The 16990-nt window shown below is 34.4% G+C and overlaps 1 protein-coding gene across 3 annotated transcripts in view; it reads left to right on the top strand.

Annotated features, from left to right (window-relative positions):
* The window catches only part of LOC143238492 (serine/threonine-protein phosphatase 4 catalytic subunit), a 60096-nt gene extending 43725 nt beyond the window's left edge, over positions 1–16371 (top strand). For all 3 annotated transcript variants that reach the window (XM_076478778.1, XM_076478779.1, XM_076478777.1), the window contains 3 exons: positions 7205–7394; positions 14783–14861; positions 15935–16371. In XM_076478778.1, the coding sequence (XP_076334893.1) occupies positions 7205–7394; positions 14783–14861; positions 15935–15985 (320 nt within the window). In that variant the 3' untranslated portion in view covers positions 15986–16371. The remainder of the gene's footprint in view (positions 1–7204; positions 7395–14782; positions 14862–15934) is intronic.
* The last annotated feature ends 619 nt before the right edge of the window (positions 16372–16990 follow it).

The raw sequence follows: 16990 nt of genomic DNA, 5'->3' as shown, positions 1-16990 counted from the left end.
CGGAGCAATTGGATGAATTGGGTCTGTCCTTGATAACATTGCAGATTCCACAGGTCGCCCATCCCACCATGGCTTATTACAGCCCCCAAATGTGACCTTTTTTCAGTCACCTAAAAAGGCAGATACTCCAGATTGGAAGTACCGTCTTTTATTCAATGAATATCTTTCAAATAATCATTCAGTTCTCATTTATACAGATGGTTCCAAATCAGGTAATTCAGTGGGCTCTGCTATGGTTTGCAATGGGTCAGTAGTTGCGCACAGAATCCCTTCTACAGCTTCTGTGTTCACTGCTGAACTGTATGCCATATCTCTTGCCCTGGATCATATTGCAGCTGAGCAGTACTCCAACTGCACTATTTATACTGATTCGCTTAGTTCTATACTTGCCTTGGAATCGCTACACGTTAGCTCACATCCTATTCTCGCTGATATTTGAAACCGACTGGCCCATTTCTCATTAGCAGCTACTTCAATCCAGTTTTTCTGGATACCAGGCCATGTTGGTATTCTCGGGAACGAGCTTGCAGACATGGCAGCTAAATATGTCTGCTTCAGCACCATCACTCCTATGCCTATTCCGTACATGGACTATGGTGTTGTCTTCAAGGCTCGGCTCCGTGCCAGCTGGCAGTCCACTTGGAATGAGCTACGTGACAACAAACTTTTTCAAATCAAACCCAAAATTGACTTTGGCCATCTAGCTTCCGTAGAAGTTCGAAGGAGGAAGTTGTTCTCACTAGGCTACGCGATTGGTCACAGTTTTTTAATTCATTATTTTCTTTTATCTGGAACTGATGCACCAATGTGTAGTTTGTGTAACACTCAAATCACTATCAGCCACGTTTTACTTTCTTGCTATCGTTACAATTCTCAACGACGGCAATATTTTAAACATATTTTTTCCCAGGGTCAATCTGTAACATTGGACAGAGTTATTGGTGATGGTGACTCTGTCCACCTTGAAAATGTTTTTAATTTTTTAATGGCCATTAACCTTTTTAATCTCATTTAAGTGTTGCATATTTATTCATTACACCTTTTTAATTGTGGTTCCTTTTTACAGTTTTAATCTCTCTCCTTCAATTTGACATTGGACAATGGCCAGAACATTAAATAACTCGACACCAGGACTGGAAAGGCCAACTTCAGGTGACTAACGCTCCTGTTTGAACTATTTGAACTACTCGTTAGTCAACCTGGCGAGTTGTTATTATACTTTTGCTGCATATCATTTCACACTTTTACTACTTAACTTTTCAGTACTGGCCATATTGACTCATAACCCAGAACCAGGACTGGAAAGACCAACTTCAGGTGACTGACGGTGGTTTTTATACTTACCTGTTAGTCTTCCTGGCGGGTTACAATCATTACCATTCTGCTACAGGTAGTTCTTTACAACTTTGTTGACTGGATGTCAACATTGGTTTTTACACCATTTTCTGTTTTAATTGCCATTTTGCTTTTATCTTCAATTACTTTTACAAATTTTACTCCATTTACTTGACTTTTATCTTTTTACTGGACATTTGGCTACTCATTATTACGATTTTATGGAGTGTCTTTTAAAACTTTTATTCTTTTACATTTTGATAATAGCTGCTATGACACATAACCCGGAACCAGGACTGGAAAGGCCAACTTCAGGTGATTGACGGTGGTTCTTGAACTTACCTGTTAGTCTTCCTTGTGGGTTACAATCATTACCATTCTGCTACAGGTAGTTCTTTACAACTTTGAAGACTGGATGTCACCATTGGTTTTTACACCATTTTCTGTTTTAATTGCTGTTTTGTTTTTACCTTCATTTACTTTTACAAATTTTACTCCATTTACTTAACTTTATCTTTTACTGGACATTTGGCTACTCATTATTACGATTTTATGGAGTGTCTTTTAAAACTTTTATTCTTTTACATTTTGATAATAGCTGCTATGACACATAACCCGGAACCAGGACTGGAAAGGCCAACTTCAGGTGATTGACGGTGGTTCTTGAACTTACCTGTTAGTCTTCCTTGTGGGTTATGATCATTAACATTTTGCTAGTGTAAATATTTTACAACTTTGAAGACTGGATGTCACCATTGGTTTTTACACCATTTTCTGTTTTAATTGCTGTTTTGTTTTACCTTCATTTACTTTTACAAATTTTACTCCATTTACTTAACTTTATCTTTTACTGGACATTTGGCTACTCATTATTACGATTTTATGGAGTGTCTTTTAAAACTTTTATTCTTTTACATTTTGATAATAGCTGCTATGACACATAACCCGGAACCAGGACTGGAAAGGCCAACTTCAGGTGATTGACGGTGGTTCTTGAACTTACCTGTTAGTCTTCCTTGTGGGTTATGATCATTAACATTTTGCTAGTGTAAATATTTTACAACTTTGAAGACTGGATGTCACCATTGGTTTTTACACCATTTTCTGTTTTAATTGCTGTTTTGTTTTTACCTTCATTTACTTTTACAAATTTTACTCCATTTACTTAACTTTATCTTTTTACTGGACATTTGGCTACTCATTATTACGATTTTGCGGAGTGTCTTTTAAAACTTTTATTCTTTTACATTTTGATAATAGCTGCTATGACACATAACCCGGAACCAGGACTGGAAAGGCCAACTTCAGGTGATTGACGGTGGTTCTTGAACTTACCTGTTAATCTTCCTGGCGGGTTATGATCATTACCTTTTTGCTAGAGTAAATACCTTACAACTTCTTATACTCTGCCTTCTATCTTAACATTGTAGACTAGGTGTCAACATTGGTTTTATACTTTTTTGTTTTACCTTCATTTCCATTTATGTCTATTACTACATTTATTTATTTTTTTTTTTTACATTTTTACCGAATGTCTGGCAGAGATAGCCTCGCTGCTTTGTGCCATAAAACACTAAATCAATCAATCAATCAACCTTATGAACCCATCTGTAGTCTTTTCTTCTTTCCCCCAGTCTGTGGATGGCCATAGTCAGTGCAAAAGAAACTTTATGCCATATCTTTATCTGTCTTTCCATCATCTCATTCCCTGCCCTTCCCTTCAACTCAGTTTCAGTTCCTTCTGTATGTTTTATTAAGGCCTTCACTTACCATATTCACAAACTCAGGGCTATGTTTCTTTCATTTGACTATTTATATCCATCAGTCCATTCTAAATTTTTCCTCTTTTTCTTCCCTCCTTTAACAATGAGTACTTGGTTAGAAAGGGGGACTTGTATTAGGATCTAAGTCCTTTCTCTCACACACTCAATTAGATACTTTGGGGCATTTTCTTCAACTTGTGTGTAAACCAAATTTAGCCTGTCATTCTTGCCTGCAAGCTATGGCATATTAAGTCACTGTTTTCCACTTCCACCTTCATTTGTCCCTTTTCTGGGACTCTTCTCCATTTTTTCTTACAGAATAGATCAGTTGACTCTTCCATTAACATGTGTCTGTGAATGTTTATGCTCCCAGACTATTTCATCTTTTTTTGCTGGGTCTTAACAGGCATTTTGACATTTCCAGATATTTATTGTATTTTCTACATCTTTTGGCTGTTTTCTTTCTTGATTGCTTTCATGCACTACAGGTCATCATTCTTCAAGCACACACTGTCACTGAGAAATGGAGGGCTTTTGTCACACAATGACATCATTATGCAGTGTTAGATGCAAGTTGTCTCAAGGGAAGTGCTGTGGAAGGTAGCTAAATTATGTGTATAGGTATAAATATCGTAAATACACTTTTGGGGAAGGAAAATTTTAATTTTCACTAAATCCATACACTATTAAAATGTGATATGAAGGCTATTTGTGTTTCTGTATTCTTGTGCTTTCTCTAATATAGGACGCAGTGTTGTGTCATACCTTTTTCAAAAAATTTTGTTTCCAATGAGGCAAGATACTTGGACATAAATTTTATAGGGATGAAACTGAAGATGGAAAAGAAATAAGTAGTGAACTGATGTGCCAGAGGTGTAGGATTTTGGAAATCTAGGAAAAGGATGTGCAAATAATTATTACATGGGTTATATCTTTAGATGCTCATTCACAACTATATTTTATTATTAAAATGCATCACTTACTTCTATTTTTATATATTAGACCCTCATACAGAAGAGAGTAGGGATATTTTCAGTTGTATCATTCACCATGATTCATTTTGTTTATTTAAAATAATAAATACCACCGAGGTTATTCAGTCAAAATGCTTATCCATTGAGCATAGTTTGTATTAACTAATTATTTTAATTGCTTCCCTGTACTGTTTTTATTGTTGATTGTACATGACTATAAAATAATAGTTTTAAGATGAGCGAACAGACACATTTTTAAATATAGTTTATGTGGTAAATGTTTATAGAATATCATGTTTATAACTGTATACTTAATGATGACTTACGTAATACACTAGCTTAAAATCTTTTTTTTTTTATTGTCAAGAATTTATTTATTTATAAGAATGTATCTACAATATGTGAACTCTGACTGCTGTATGGGGGAAAAAATTTCAGAACCTTAAAGTAAATGAAAATGTTCTCAGAATTCACGTGAAACAAAGTTACCTGTGTTTTATATTATCTGTAAGTGATTTTGAAGACATTTTTTTACAAAGAGGTACCTTGAAATAAAATATTTAAATAGTCAAATTAAAACAAACAACTTTGTGCTTATAACTTTAAGGTCAGTGTTATTGAAATGATAGTTATATATTAGTGACAATTAATACATTTTGATAAGTAAACAAACAAGCCTAACCAAAAAATCTGCACAAATTAAAAAGATCCTTAGCATACAGGCTGTAATGTGGGATATAAAATACACCTTTGGTTTTCGAGGTGACTGCTGAAGTAGGACCCAGAGTGCAGTGGGGATACACCATCTATTGGTCTTAACCTCTGTTTGCTAGTCTTGCATGAAGAAATTCATTAATAATAATAATTAAATAATCAAAAGAAATAAAAATTAGAATAGTTAAATGTGGGTGCTCAAGCCCACAAAGTCCCATGTCCATATCAATCTTCACTACCTGTGGACAGTTCTGGGAAGGTCACTGCTGTCCAAAGTAAAAAAATAAGAAAGAAAAGTAACACTTGGGGGTAAGTAATATAAACTTACCTCCTGAAGTTGGTATTCCAGACCCTATTATGGTGTTATGGCACTAATTAGCAGGTCAGTAGACAAATTATACTAGTATAAAAGATCCCAACCAGTTATTTAAACTAACTAGTATAACTCCCAACCATTAAGTCCACTGTAGCTATTAGTTTTCAAACTCTTAAAGAAGCCTTCATATGCAGTAAGGTGTTCATCCACATAAAGTGGTGCCAATTTGTCTAAATGACCTTATTAACAACTAAAAATACTTGTCAGATACTTTCAGTAGAACTTCCTTAATTTTTACTTTTTCTTAATTATTTAACGTGTTACCTCCCAAATCTATTTTGCCAATACTTTCCAGGGTCCCACTAGTCATTTTACAATTACATTTTTTAGGAAGAATGTATATGTAGCCATTATGTCCCAGCCAGTAAGTGGCCCTTTAAAAAGAAAATAGAACACAACTCACCAATGGGTCATGTGGGTTTTATTGAAAGATTGTCACAACCCACTGGTGGGTTATGTAGGACCCAACGTGTTACTACATTCTTATATTTTATATTTAATAATTTTATTAATAAAATTATTACTTTTAAAATGTAATATAAGTATATAAAAGCAGCATGGTAGAAAGGCACTACTTGACAGCACAGCAAACAAACCATACCAGCATGGAAGTATCCCATTCCAGCTATCCAAACAAACTAGTATAGGTCCCAACCACCACCCATTCACCAAGTCTAGTGTAACTATCATGTTTTAAACAAGCCTTTATATGTGGCAAGGTATATATCTACATAAAGTAGTGCCAAGTTGTTAAATGACCTTATTCATAACTAAAAATAGTCATTAGAAATTACATAAAATTTCCTCTATAATTTCCAAAAACATCCCACATCTGTAACACCCTTCAATGCCTGCAGACTGCTGTAAGATGGTACTTTTAAGAATGTTATATGAGTATATAAAAGCAGCATGGTAGAAAGGCACTACTTGACAGCACAGCAAACAAACTAGTACAGCTCCCAATCACCACCCATTCACCAAGTCTAGTGTGACTATCATGTTTTAAACAAGCCTTTATATGTGGCAAGGTATGTGTCCACATAAAGTAGTGCCGAGTTGTTAAATGACCTTATTCATAACTAAAAATAGTTATTAGAAGTGACGTAAAATTTCCTCTATAATTTTTATTTCTTTATATTAATTTAATACATTTGTATATTTGTTACAAAATAGTTTAATAATTTTATTTAAAGTTTCTTTATTAAATCCATTAACTATTAATTTTTGTACCAGTATTTCAACATTACTGGTAAAATATTGTAATTTATAACAAATTTTACAATATCTGAATAATTGCAAAATTATAATGCTTATAACAGAAGGGTGTGATACATTACTATTAGAAGAGTGTAAACCATAAATTGGAAAGGCAAAATATTTTCTTTTATCAAAAATATTTACATTGATATCCTTATCAGTTATTTTAATTTCTAAATCTAAATAATGAATTTCTGTTTTAGATTTGTAATTCTGCTGGATAAATGGTGTTAAGAATATTATTTATATTAATTATATGTCTGTAAGTTAAAGTAAAAATATCAGGATTTTTACAGTTTTCAATAAATATATTCTCATAATAGTAAAGGTGTAAATTTTCTACACAAGTGGAATGGTTAGCTCCCATTAGAAAACCTATTTATTGAAAAATATATAATTATTATAAATACAGAAACTTGTAACTTATATTTTTTGAGCTAAATTATCTTTTATCCAGTTCTATAAAAGGATAACAGAACTGTTCTGTTAGTGAATTTAAAGCAAAGACAATCTTTTAATTGAATTGTGGTGTACAAAGTGGTAAAATCAAATGTTTGAATATTATTTATTTGTTCACACTTTTTTAGATATTTTAAAATAGGTTGGTTATTTTTCTTTACCCAAAAGGTATGTTTGTTACTATTAACATATTTTTTATTTTATCAAGTAAAATATTGAGTAATTTTTTTAATAATATCTTTTCAATTAGTGCAGCATTTTTTGTTTGATGTATTTTTGTTTTGGCTTGTTTTTTTAACTTATAATTTCATTTTTCTTTTCCTTAGATACACAAGGTTGGGGAGTAAGTCCTCGAGGTGCAGGCTACTTGTTTGGAAGTGATGTTGTTAATCAGTTTAATGCTAATAATAATATTGATATGATCTGCAGAGCACATCAGTTAGTAATGGAAGGGTACAAGTGGCACTTTAATGAAACTGTTCTGACTGTCTGGTCAGCACCTAATTATTGTTACAGGTACACCTTTTATTCCTTTATTTGGTGGCTAGTGTTTTCATTTTCATTATACTTAGGACATTTGTAAATTTTTATATGAATTTTGTTACATAGTGCTTAGAACAATTCCAAATATTTTATCATTATTATTACAGATGTATCAGAAACTGATCTAATCTTTTATTTTAGTATTGTTACAGGATACTTAAAACAATTACAAACTTGACTGAATAGTTGTAGAGATATCTCACAATTTGTCAATAGACAACTTATTAATTTTTCAATTCTAGATTTCTGATTTGTGAAGTCAAGTTTCATAAAAAAGTGGTACATTTTCACATAATCAGATCCAGTAGATTTTTTTTTATCATTTGTACTTGGATATAAATAGCTCAAAACCAGTGCAAAATGGTGATATTTGATGTATTTCCAAAATGGTTTGCAAGGTTGACTTATTTTGGTATGGTACAATTTCTACTTTTGCAAAAGAAACAAAATCAGGCTTTTATTTTCACTTAGTTTTCATTGTATTCTTTTAATGGAAACACTCTAACTTCTTTTTCCTTGATAATTTTCTTTTACTGGATAATTCAACATATGTATATGCACATCAACTGCATTTATTAAAAATAACGGAAAGCATATTATCAACTTCTGAAGTTTCCATTTTGTACCCCCTCTGTGTGGATTCATGTACGTGGTGAGGGGACCTCCCAGGGAAAGTTCTGTTCTTTCAGTTTACTTCCCCATGAAGGAGAGGAGAGGATCCAAGTGGTTGAAGGGTCAACCCTAACACATCACTTTAGCCTTGAATTCCTGTAGATGGGTGCCCCTCCCGGGTCAATCAGCTGGTCCACTTGGGCTAGGGCCAACCAAGTACCAAGGTTAGGTGTTTTCAACAGGTGTTGTGGACATTGTATCTGATGCTGGAGTTTGGGTATTATACTCACAAAACCCTGGCATTGCTGCAGTGTTCTTGCTTGACATTGTAGTGCGTCCCCTTGTAGAGCTTCATGGTGGGTGGGGTAAGTGGGCACTGAAATTTCTTTATTTTATTATGGATCTTCCAAATAAAAACTTAACTAAAATAGTGAAAAAACAGTCCATAAGTAAACGTTCACATTTAAAAGATTCTGAGCAGCAATCTTCAACATCTGTAACACCTGTACCTCGTTTTCTGATACTACTTTCTCTTTCAGATGCACTATTAGGGCAAATGTCTCCCTTTTTGATTCAGAAGGAACTAGAAGGACTTGCTGGCTCTCCAAAGTCAGTAAAGAAGCTTCGATCTGGTGACATATTGGTGGAACATCCACATCTCAACACAATGAATTCCTCATGCATTCAAAGGTGATTGGGAACATACCTATTGAGATCATGCCTCATGCTGCTTTGAATTCATCATGAGTAGTTATTGTTGAGAGGGATTTGAAGAACATCCCCGAGTCAGAGATTCTTGCTGGTTTCTCCATTCAAGGAGTTTCTGCAGTGAGGCGTATCTCCACTTGCAAAGATGGAATTACAATGCCAACCAGTGTCCTTATCCTGACATTTACATCACCATGTCCATCTGCCACCATCAAAGCAGGTTATCTTAATTGCATGGTACAGCCATATATTCCAAACCCTCTCTGATGTTTCCAGTGTCAGCAGTTAGGTCACTTAAAGACGTCATGTTGTGGTTCCTTGACGTGTGCTCATTGCAATGGCAAGGACCATGATGCATATGAGTGTGAAACGGACCCTCATTGCATCAGTTACAATGGCTCTCACCCGTCACACTTTATTCTTGCCCTAAATGGTTGGAGGAAAAAGAGGTACAGCATTTGAAAATGATTCATAACATTACTTATACTGAGGCTCAAAAGTTGCTGTCCACCACTTCATTTTGTACGTATGCTGCTGCACTTTATTCCACTACTACAGTGGGAGTGCAGACAGATCTCTCTCTGCCTCCAAAAGAATCGTTATCAAAACAAATGAAAATTCTTTTGACCTCCATGGTTAAAAAAGTTGATGAATCAACTTCAACATCTATCTCTGTCCCTTACATATATTCCAACAAATCCCAAGATCCACTTCCTTCAGTTGCAGGTACAGGCACTTCCTTGGATACATCTTCTTTCACCCCAAGATACAAAACAATCATTTGTTCATGTCCTCATTCATTGGGATCCTCTTTCAACAGCAAAGACCTGCCCAAGCAACCCAGGGCAGTATCCATGGAGATCGATAGATCTCCCTCAAATAAAAACAGTAAAGAAAAAAGATGTGGTCGTAAAATGAAGGTATGCATAAATAAAAATGGCCACCTTGATATAATGGAACTGTTGAGGTTTATGTTCTAATCTGGATGACATCAAAACACTGATTGCTTCCTACCATCCTGTAGTCTTTCTTTACAGGAAATATTTCTGAAACCTGCCTATACAGTCACCTTTCAATGGTTTTCTTTGTGCAGAAATGACAGGCTGTGTGATGGACAAGTGCATGGAGGGGTGGCATTGTTGATTGATCAGCATATGCCCATCCTGTCTTTGCCACTTGATGCACACTTGGAGGCCGTAGCCATCAGTGTTTCTTTGGGTCATACCATCACTGTTTGTTTTCTCTACCTGTTGCCTGGAGAGACATATGATCAGTTAGATCTTGATATTCTCCTTGAACAGTTGCTGTCTCCCATTTTAGTCTTGGGAAACTTAAATGGTCATCATCCCCTCTGGGGAAGTCCCAATATTGACAGGAGGGGTCGCTGTGTAGAGAGTATGCTCACTGATCATAACCTTTCTCTTGTCAGTAGTGGTTCTTATACTTATTTTCATGCACCTTGGCAGCCCTGTACTGCTGTTTATCTCTCAATTTGCTCTTCTTCACTATTTTTCCATTTTTCTTGGAGGGTTGACAATAATCCGCGAGGCAGTAACCATTTTCCTATAATTTTGAGAGAGACTGGCCGAGTTACCCGGTGGAAGCTGGATCATGCAAACTGGCCCTCTTTCACTGCTCTCACAGAACTTGATTCTGCCATTGGCTGTAAGCCATCAATAGACAACTGTGTGGCAGCAGTAACTGACTGTATTATACAGGCAGATGCTCAATGTATTTTTAAAACCTCAACACGTTTCGTATGATATCCTCATCCGTGGTGGAATCCTGTCTGCCACATGGCATGGAAGGCACAAAAATGGGCCTGGGATACTTTTTGTAGATATCCCACATTCTTGAACCGCATAGCTTTCCAGCGAGCCCCTGCACGTGCTCGATGGGTAAGACATCAAAGCCAGAAGGAATCATGGATTGAGTTCACAACCGGCACATCTTCTACCACCAGTTTCAAAGTCATATGGAACAAGATTCAAAAGGTCAGTGGGCAATATAATTCTGTCCCCTTCTCAATCAGCCAGATGTAGCTGATACCTAGAACATTGCCAATACTCTAGGTGAAAGCTTTTGCCAGGTCTATAGCATTTCTGCTTCTTCCTCCACTTTCTTGGCCATCAAGACTCAGCCAGAGAGATCACTCCTTTCCTTTCAAGCTGATTGTCTTTATGAATATAATCTTCCCTTTACACTGGTGGAACTCAAACTGGCCCTTCATCAGTCTGGCAGTACATCGGTCGGACCTGATGATGTACAGTACGAGATGCTGCGCCATTTATCTTTTGCTTCTCTTGCTATTCTTTTGATTACTTTTAACTGGATCTGGCAGGAGAATGTTTTTCCTCATGCATGGTGCCAGGCTATTGTCCCTACCTTTCTCTAAGCTTGGGAAGGATCCCAAGATTCTTTCAAACTACCGTCCAATTGCTTTTGACGAGCTGTCTCTGTAAGACCTTAGAGATGATGGTTAATGCTCATCCTCTTTGGTTCCTTGAATCGCACAAGCACCTCTTGCCCACCCATTGGGGGTTCCTAAGTCCACCATGGACCATCTGATTCATCTTGAAACATCAATCAGAGAAGCCTTATGATACAACATGGAGGTATTACATTTTGCAAGACCTCCATATATGTGGCCATTAGCCAATTTTTATTATAAAGTTTGTGTGGGTTCGACTCTTTTCCATTTTTTTCTACAGGAACTTGGAGTCCTTCAGGGCTGTGCTTTGAGTGTCACTGTTGCAAATGGCCTCTATACCAACGACTTTCACATCTCATGTCAGTTGTCGAACATGAGGTATATTGAGCGGCAACTACAGACTGCTTTAAACAGTAAACGGCTTTAACTTCTCTCTCTCTCTAAAACCATTTGCATGCACTTTTGCTGCCAATGGGGTATTCATCCTGATCCTGAACTCCGTATCGGTGAAGTTGTGCTGCCCGTGGTGCCTGAGACAAAGTTCTTGGGGCGTATCTTTGACTGTTAGCTGACCTTTATACCACACATCAAGCAGCTACGGGTCATATGTACAAGAGCACTGAACATCCTTCGTGTCCTCTCTTCCACCACTTGGGGAGTAGATCAATGTTCTATGCTAAAGATATATTATGCTCTTATTCAATTGAAACCCAACTATGGATCACTGGTCTATGGCTATGCCAGGACCTCAGTCTTAAAGATGCTGGACCCCATTCATCATCAAGGACTTTGGCTCTGCACTGGAGCTGGAGCTTTCCGTACTTCCCCAGTTCAAAGCTTATACATTGAGTCTCATGAACCTCCTTTGCACCTCTGCCATTTGCAACTGTCTTTACTATATGCTTTGAAACTTTGTTCCTTACCAGAGCATCCAACCTGGGCCGTACTTTTTTCACAACAGACGATTTGCCATTGCTCCTTTTGGCCTTCATATCCAGGTGCTATTAGATAAATTGGGTCTGTCCTTGGATAACATTACTCTATCCACTGATCAGCCCGTCCCACCATGGCTTCTTACAGTCCCCAAATGTGACCTATCTTTAAGTCATCTGAGAAAAGCAGACTCTTCTGATTGGAAATACTATCTGTTATTTGCTGAACATCTTTTGAACCATCCTTCCATTCCTATTTATACAGATGGTTTGAAATCAGGTAGCTGAGTGGGCTGTGCCATGGTTTGATGTGGTTCAGTGGTTGCATGCAGAATCCCCTATACAACTTCTGTGTTCACTGCTTATATGTAAGCCATTTTTCTTACCCTGGATCACATGGAAGCTAAACAATACTCAAATTGCACTATTTATACTGACTCCCTTACTTCCCTGCTGGTCTTGGAATGGCTTCATGTGAGTTCACACCCTGTTCTCACCGATATTCAAAACTGACTGGCCTATTTCTCTTTAACATCTACTTCTCTCCTGCTTTTCTGGATACCAGACCACATTGGTATTTGTGGAAAAGAGCTCGCCGTCATCAAAGCTAAATCTATCTGTTCTGGCACTATCACCACTGTGCCTATTCCATACATGGACTATGGTCCTGTATTTAAGGCACAGCTCCTTGCCAGCTGGCAGTCAACTTGGAGTGAGCAACGTGAAAACAAACTTTTGTAAATAAAACCCTCTATTGAACTTTGCCCGTCTTGCTTTCATAAGGATTGGAAAGAGGAAGTTGTTCTAACTAGACTACACATTGGTCACAGTTTTTTAACTCATCGTTTTCTTTTATCTGAAACTGGTGCACCAATGTGTAGTCTGTGTAACACTCAGGTCACAATAAGCCACATATTACTTTCTTGCCCTCTGTATGACTCTCAATGATAGCACCATTTTGAATATGTTCTGTCCCAAGGTTTGTTCGTAACATTAGACATTGTTATTGGTGAGGGTGACACTGTCCACCTTGGAAATGTTTTTAGTTTTTTAAAGGCCATTAATCTTTTTAATACCATATAAGTTTTGTTTAATTTATACATTAGACCTTTTTTTAATGTGATTCCCTTTTAAGAGTCACAGTCCGTCTAGTTTGATTTCAGTTAGAAACTGGCTGTAATGTCAAATAACTCGAAACCAGGACTGGAAAGGCCAACTTCAGGTGACTAATGCTGTTGTTTGAACTACCCATTAGTCATCCTAGCGAGTTATTGTAATTTTGCCATACGTCTTTTAAAACCTTTTTCTTATTTTCCTTTTTTAAAATGGCCGTAACGTTAAATAACTCAAAACCAGGACTAGAAAGGCCAACTTCAGGTGACTGACAGTGGTTTTGTACTTACCTGTTAGTCTTCCTGGTGAGTTACAATAATTACAGTTACACTACAAAAAGTCAATTTCAACTTGTATTACTGTAGTTTTTCTCTTAACGTTGTAGACTAGATGTAAACATTGGTTTTATGCTATTTATGTTTTTTTAACTTTGTTTTGTTTTACCTTTATTTCCTTTTATGAATTTTACTAAATTTACTTCAATTTTAACTTTTTACCAGATGTTTGGCACAGATAACCTAGCTGCTTTGTGCCATAAAACACCAAATCAACCAACCAATCCATTTTGTACACATGAAAACAGAAAATATCACAAATGTTTGGTCAAAAAGTGTAAAATAGTCAAAGGAAGGGCAGAGCATGTTAAATAACTTCCCAGTAAAAACAGTCTCACCAAAATTTCATGTTCATACAATGGAATTGAAGTTCTAATTCACAGTTATCTAGAATACCTTTAACTAATTTGTAAATCTTCTAGATATTAGATACTCTAAAATTATCACCAGTCTATAATGAAATTATAGTTAATAATATTTACATTTATTTTATTTAATTGTTAGTACAGAAGCATCTTTGAAATTTACAAGCTACTTACTACTTTACATCAAAAATACTTATATAAAAATTCAGTTTAAAAATTTAAAAAAAAGGATTGTTAAATTAAAACAATCATTTGTCATTAGAATCCCTGCAAAAAATTCTAACTTAAAGTACTTTTAAATAAAACAAAATGAAGTTGCAGAAACCAAAATCATCAATAAAACAAAATTGGAATTTGCAATATGAAACTAAAGATAAACTGATAGATCAAAAATAGAAATTAGGAAATATAATATTAGAATAAAAAATTAAATTGACTTTTGTTTACAGGAAGTGTTGAAGAAAGTTTTCTTTTTATTTTATTATTTTCTGTTTATTGCACTAATTATTTCAGATACTTATGCTGGATTAATTTCATATGTACATAGTTTAGATTTATTTTATCAGTAAACTTTTCAGAATTTTAATTTTTAATCTGACAAGCCATGTTGTAATGTAACTACTACTTTTTTGCACATTTAAAATGCATAGAATATATAGCTTTAAAGTTTGAGATAAAACCTAATTTTTTATAGTGTAGGTTAAACTTCAGAAATATTCAGTTATGTTTTTGAAGCATAGGAAATAATTTTACTACCCATTTTTTTTAATAACACATTTCTGTGGCACTACTTTGGTATTAAAACTAGATAAAACTAAGTTTTGATTTATATATATATTTACCTTTTTTTTTCTCTCTCTTTGAGGTGTGGTAATGTTGCAGCAATTTTAGAATTAGATGAAAACCTTCAACGAGAATTTACAATATTTGAAGCAGCACCTCAGGTAATTAGAATAGTAATAAAAATAAGATAGTTTACCAAAAGCTCAGGAATGATTTTATCATTTTTGTGAAGAATAATTAACATTAGTCACATGAAAAAACTGAAATTTAAAATGTATCTTATCATTTTTATATATTTGTAAAAATTCATAATTTTCTGAAATATGGTGATGGTGTAGTCTATATTTTTTGTATATTAATATAAATGTGTAAGACTTTAGAAGTAATATGAAATTATATGAGATATTTCATTACATATTTTAGAATTAAGGGTACAAAACTTGGCTGTCATTTTATGTATAATAAGTATTTTATTTATATATTTTAAAATGTAATTCAAGGACACACAAAGACAAGATATTGTAGAAAGAAAAAATTGACAAAAATTCTATTCAGCTATGAATAGAGTATAAATGCATTCAAATAGAACTGAAAATAGTCTTATCTTTTCTGTTATACACTAATATGGTTAAGAATCTGCTGTACAACAACACTCATTTGTCGTAAGTAGAGGGGCTATATCTATTTACAAGCCCCATACAAAAAGTTAAAAATATACTAAGAGCAGATAGTGCTTGTGCCCACAATGTCTGATATCTAAGTATAATTTACTGGAAACATTATGAAACAGTATTATAAGAAGAAAATTAAAACAAGTGCTACAAAGAGGTTAATGGAGATGAAAGTTTATCTACTACAAATAGTAGATAAACAAAACTATTTCCATAATGGTCTAATGGTCGCACATTTATAAAAAAACATATAATAACTCATGGGTTCTACTTCTGTAGATATCCCTTAATACGTTTTATTGTATTTTTATATGCCTTGTTGAAATAATTGCATATTCATATTTTAAATCAACATATTTGTTCACTTATAAATTCACAATAGGTACAAGAGATTTAGTTCCAATAAAAAAGTGTTATTGATATATAGTACTGATAAACTTGTTTTTGAAAAAGAAAATTCTTGTGTGACAAAGATTTTTAAATATCTACTTGTAGTATAATGAGTATTATAATCTTTATGTATCAAAAAGTCTTAATAAAATTCTAACTTTTTTTTTTTGCAGGAAAGTCGAGGGATTCCCACAAAAAAACCACAACCTGACTATTTTCTTTAATTAAAAAAATATGGTTTTAGGTTGAACTATGACAGTGCTCATGATGGACTTTGAACCCTAGTATTAAGAAGTGGAAGAGATCTGCCAAATACAAAGTGTGTTGAAGCCTTATTGAACTTGTTTCGTTAAGGTTTGATTCAGATTCCCTTCTGTGAAGACTTGTACAAAATAGGACCACTTGTTTTTTGTGTGTGATGAAAGGGAAAAATTGCCAAAATGTTATGTACTGTATAGAAGTATTTTTATTGTGGTGAAGTCTTGTATTTTGATTTGTAAGAAAATCAATAATGTATTCAAGTCTGACCATAGAACTATTGAACACTATCATCAGACTTGGCATTTCAACTTTAATTTGTATAGTATAGGAATAAACGTTCATGTATTAACATGTGAGTCAGTTTTATTTGCTTCAGTTAAATAAAAATTTTTATTTTATCAAATGCATCACTAGGTTAAACTGACAATTAAACCTAATTTGACCAAATTAGCATAAAGATTTTTAATACAAATGGTAGTTGGTTATAAAATATTTGGTTTAGGATGAATAATATTTTTATGATTTCATTTTATTCAATGACTTAATAATGGAAAAAGAAATATTGTCACAATTAACAATAATAGATGTATAAAAGAAAATCAATGTTAAAAACAGTTCCTGAAACCATGAAGTTCTGTGACAAACTCTCCCATACAAAAGTTTTAGTTTTAATTCAGTTTCAAACAAAGCCTCAATTTGAAGTAATTATTAATAAACTTTCACTGTAAAGTTCCTAAATTAGAGTTTACATAATCATCAGCCTGAATTATAACTACATTGAATGATTAAGTAGCTTATGTTACTGATAAATTGTAACACGTTTCACTGTATGTTTCAATTATTAAGAAGTAAAACAAAATGATTTATTAATTTAAGTATGTGTGAAAGTTTAGGTGAGATTACTATAATCCCTTCCCATAAGACAGATGTTTTTTTGAAGGAAGTTTTCATTAATTGGCTGGGTGAGG

Source organism: Tachypleus tridentatus, chromosome 13, assembly GCF_004210375.1.
Source record: "Tachypleus tridentatus isolate NWPU-2018 chromosome 13, ASM421037v1, whole genome shotgun sequence".
In the NCBI taxonomy this organism is placed as follows: Eukaryota; Metazoa; Arthropoda; class Merostomata; order Xiphosura; family Limulidae; genus Tachypleus; species Tachypleus tridentatus.
Note: the sequence above shows the minus strand (reverse complement) of the source record. Positions and strands in the feature narration are given on the sequence as shown.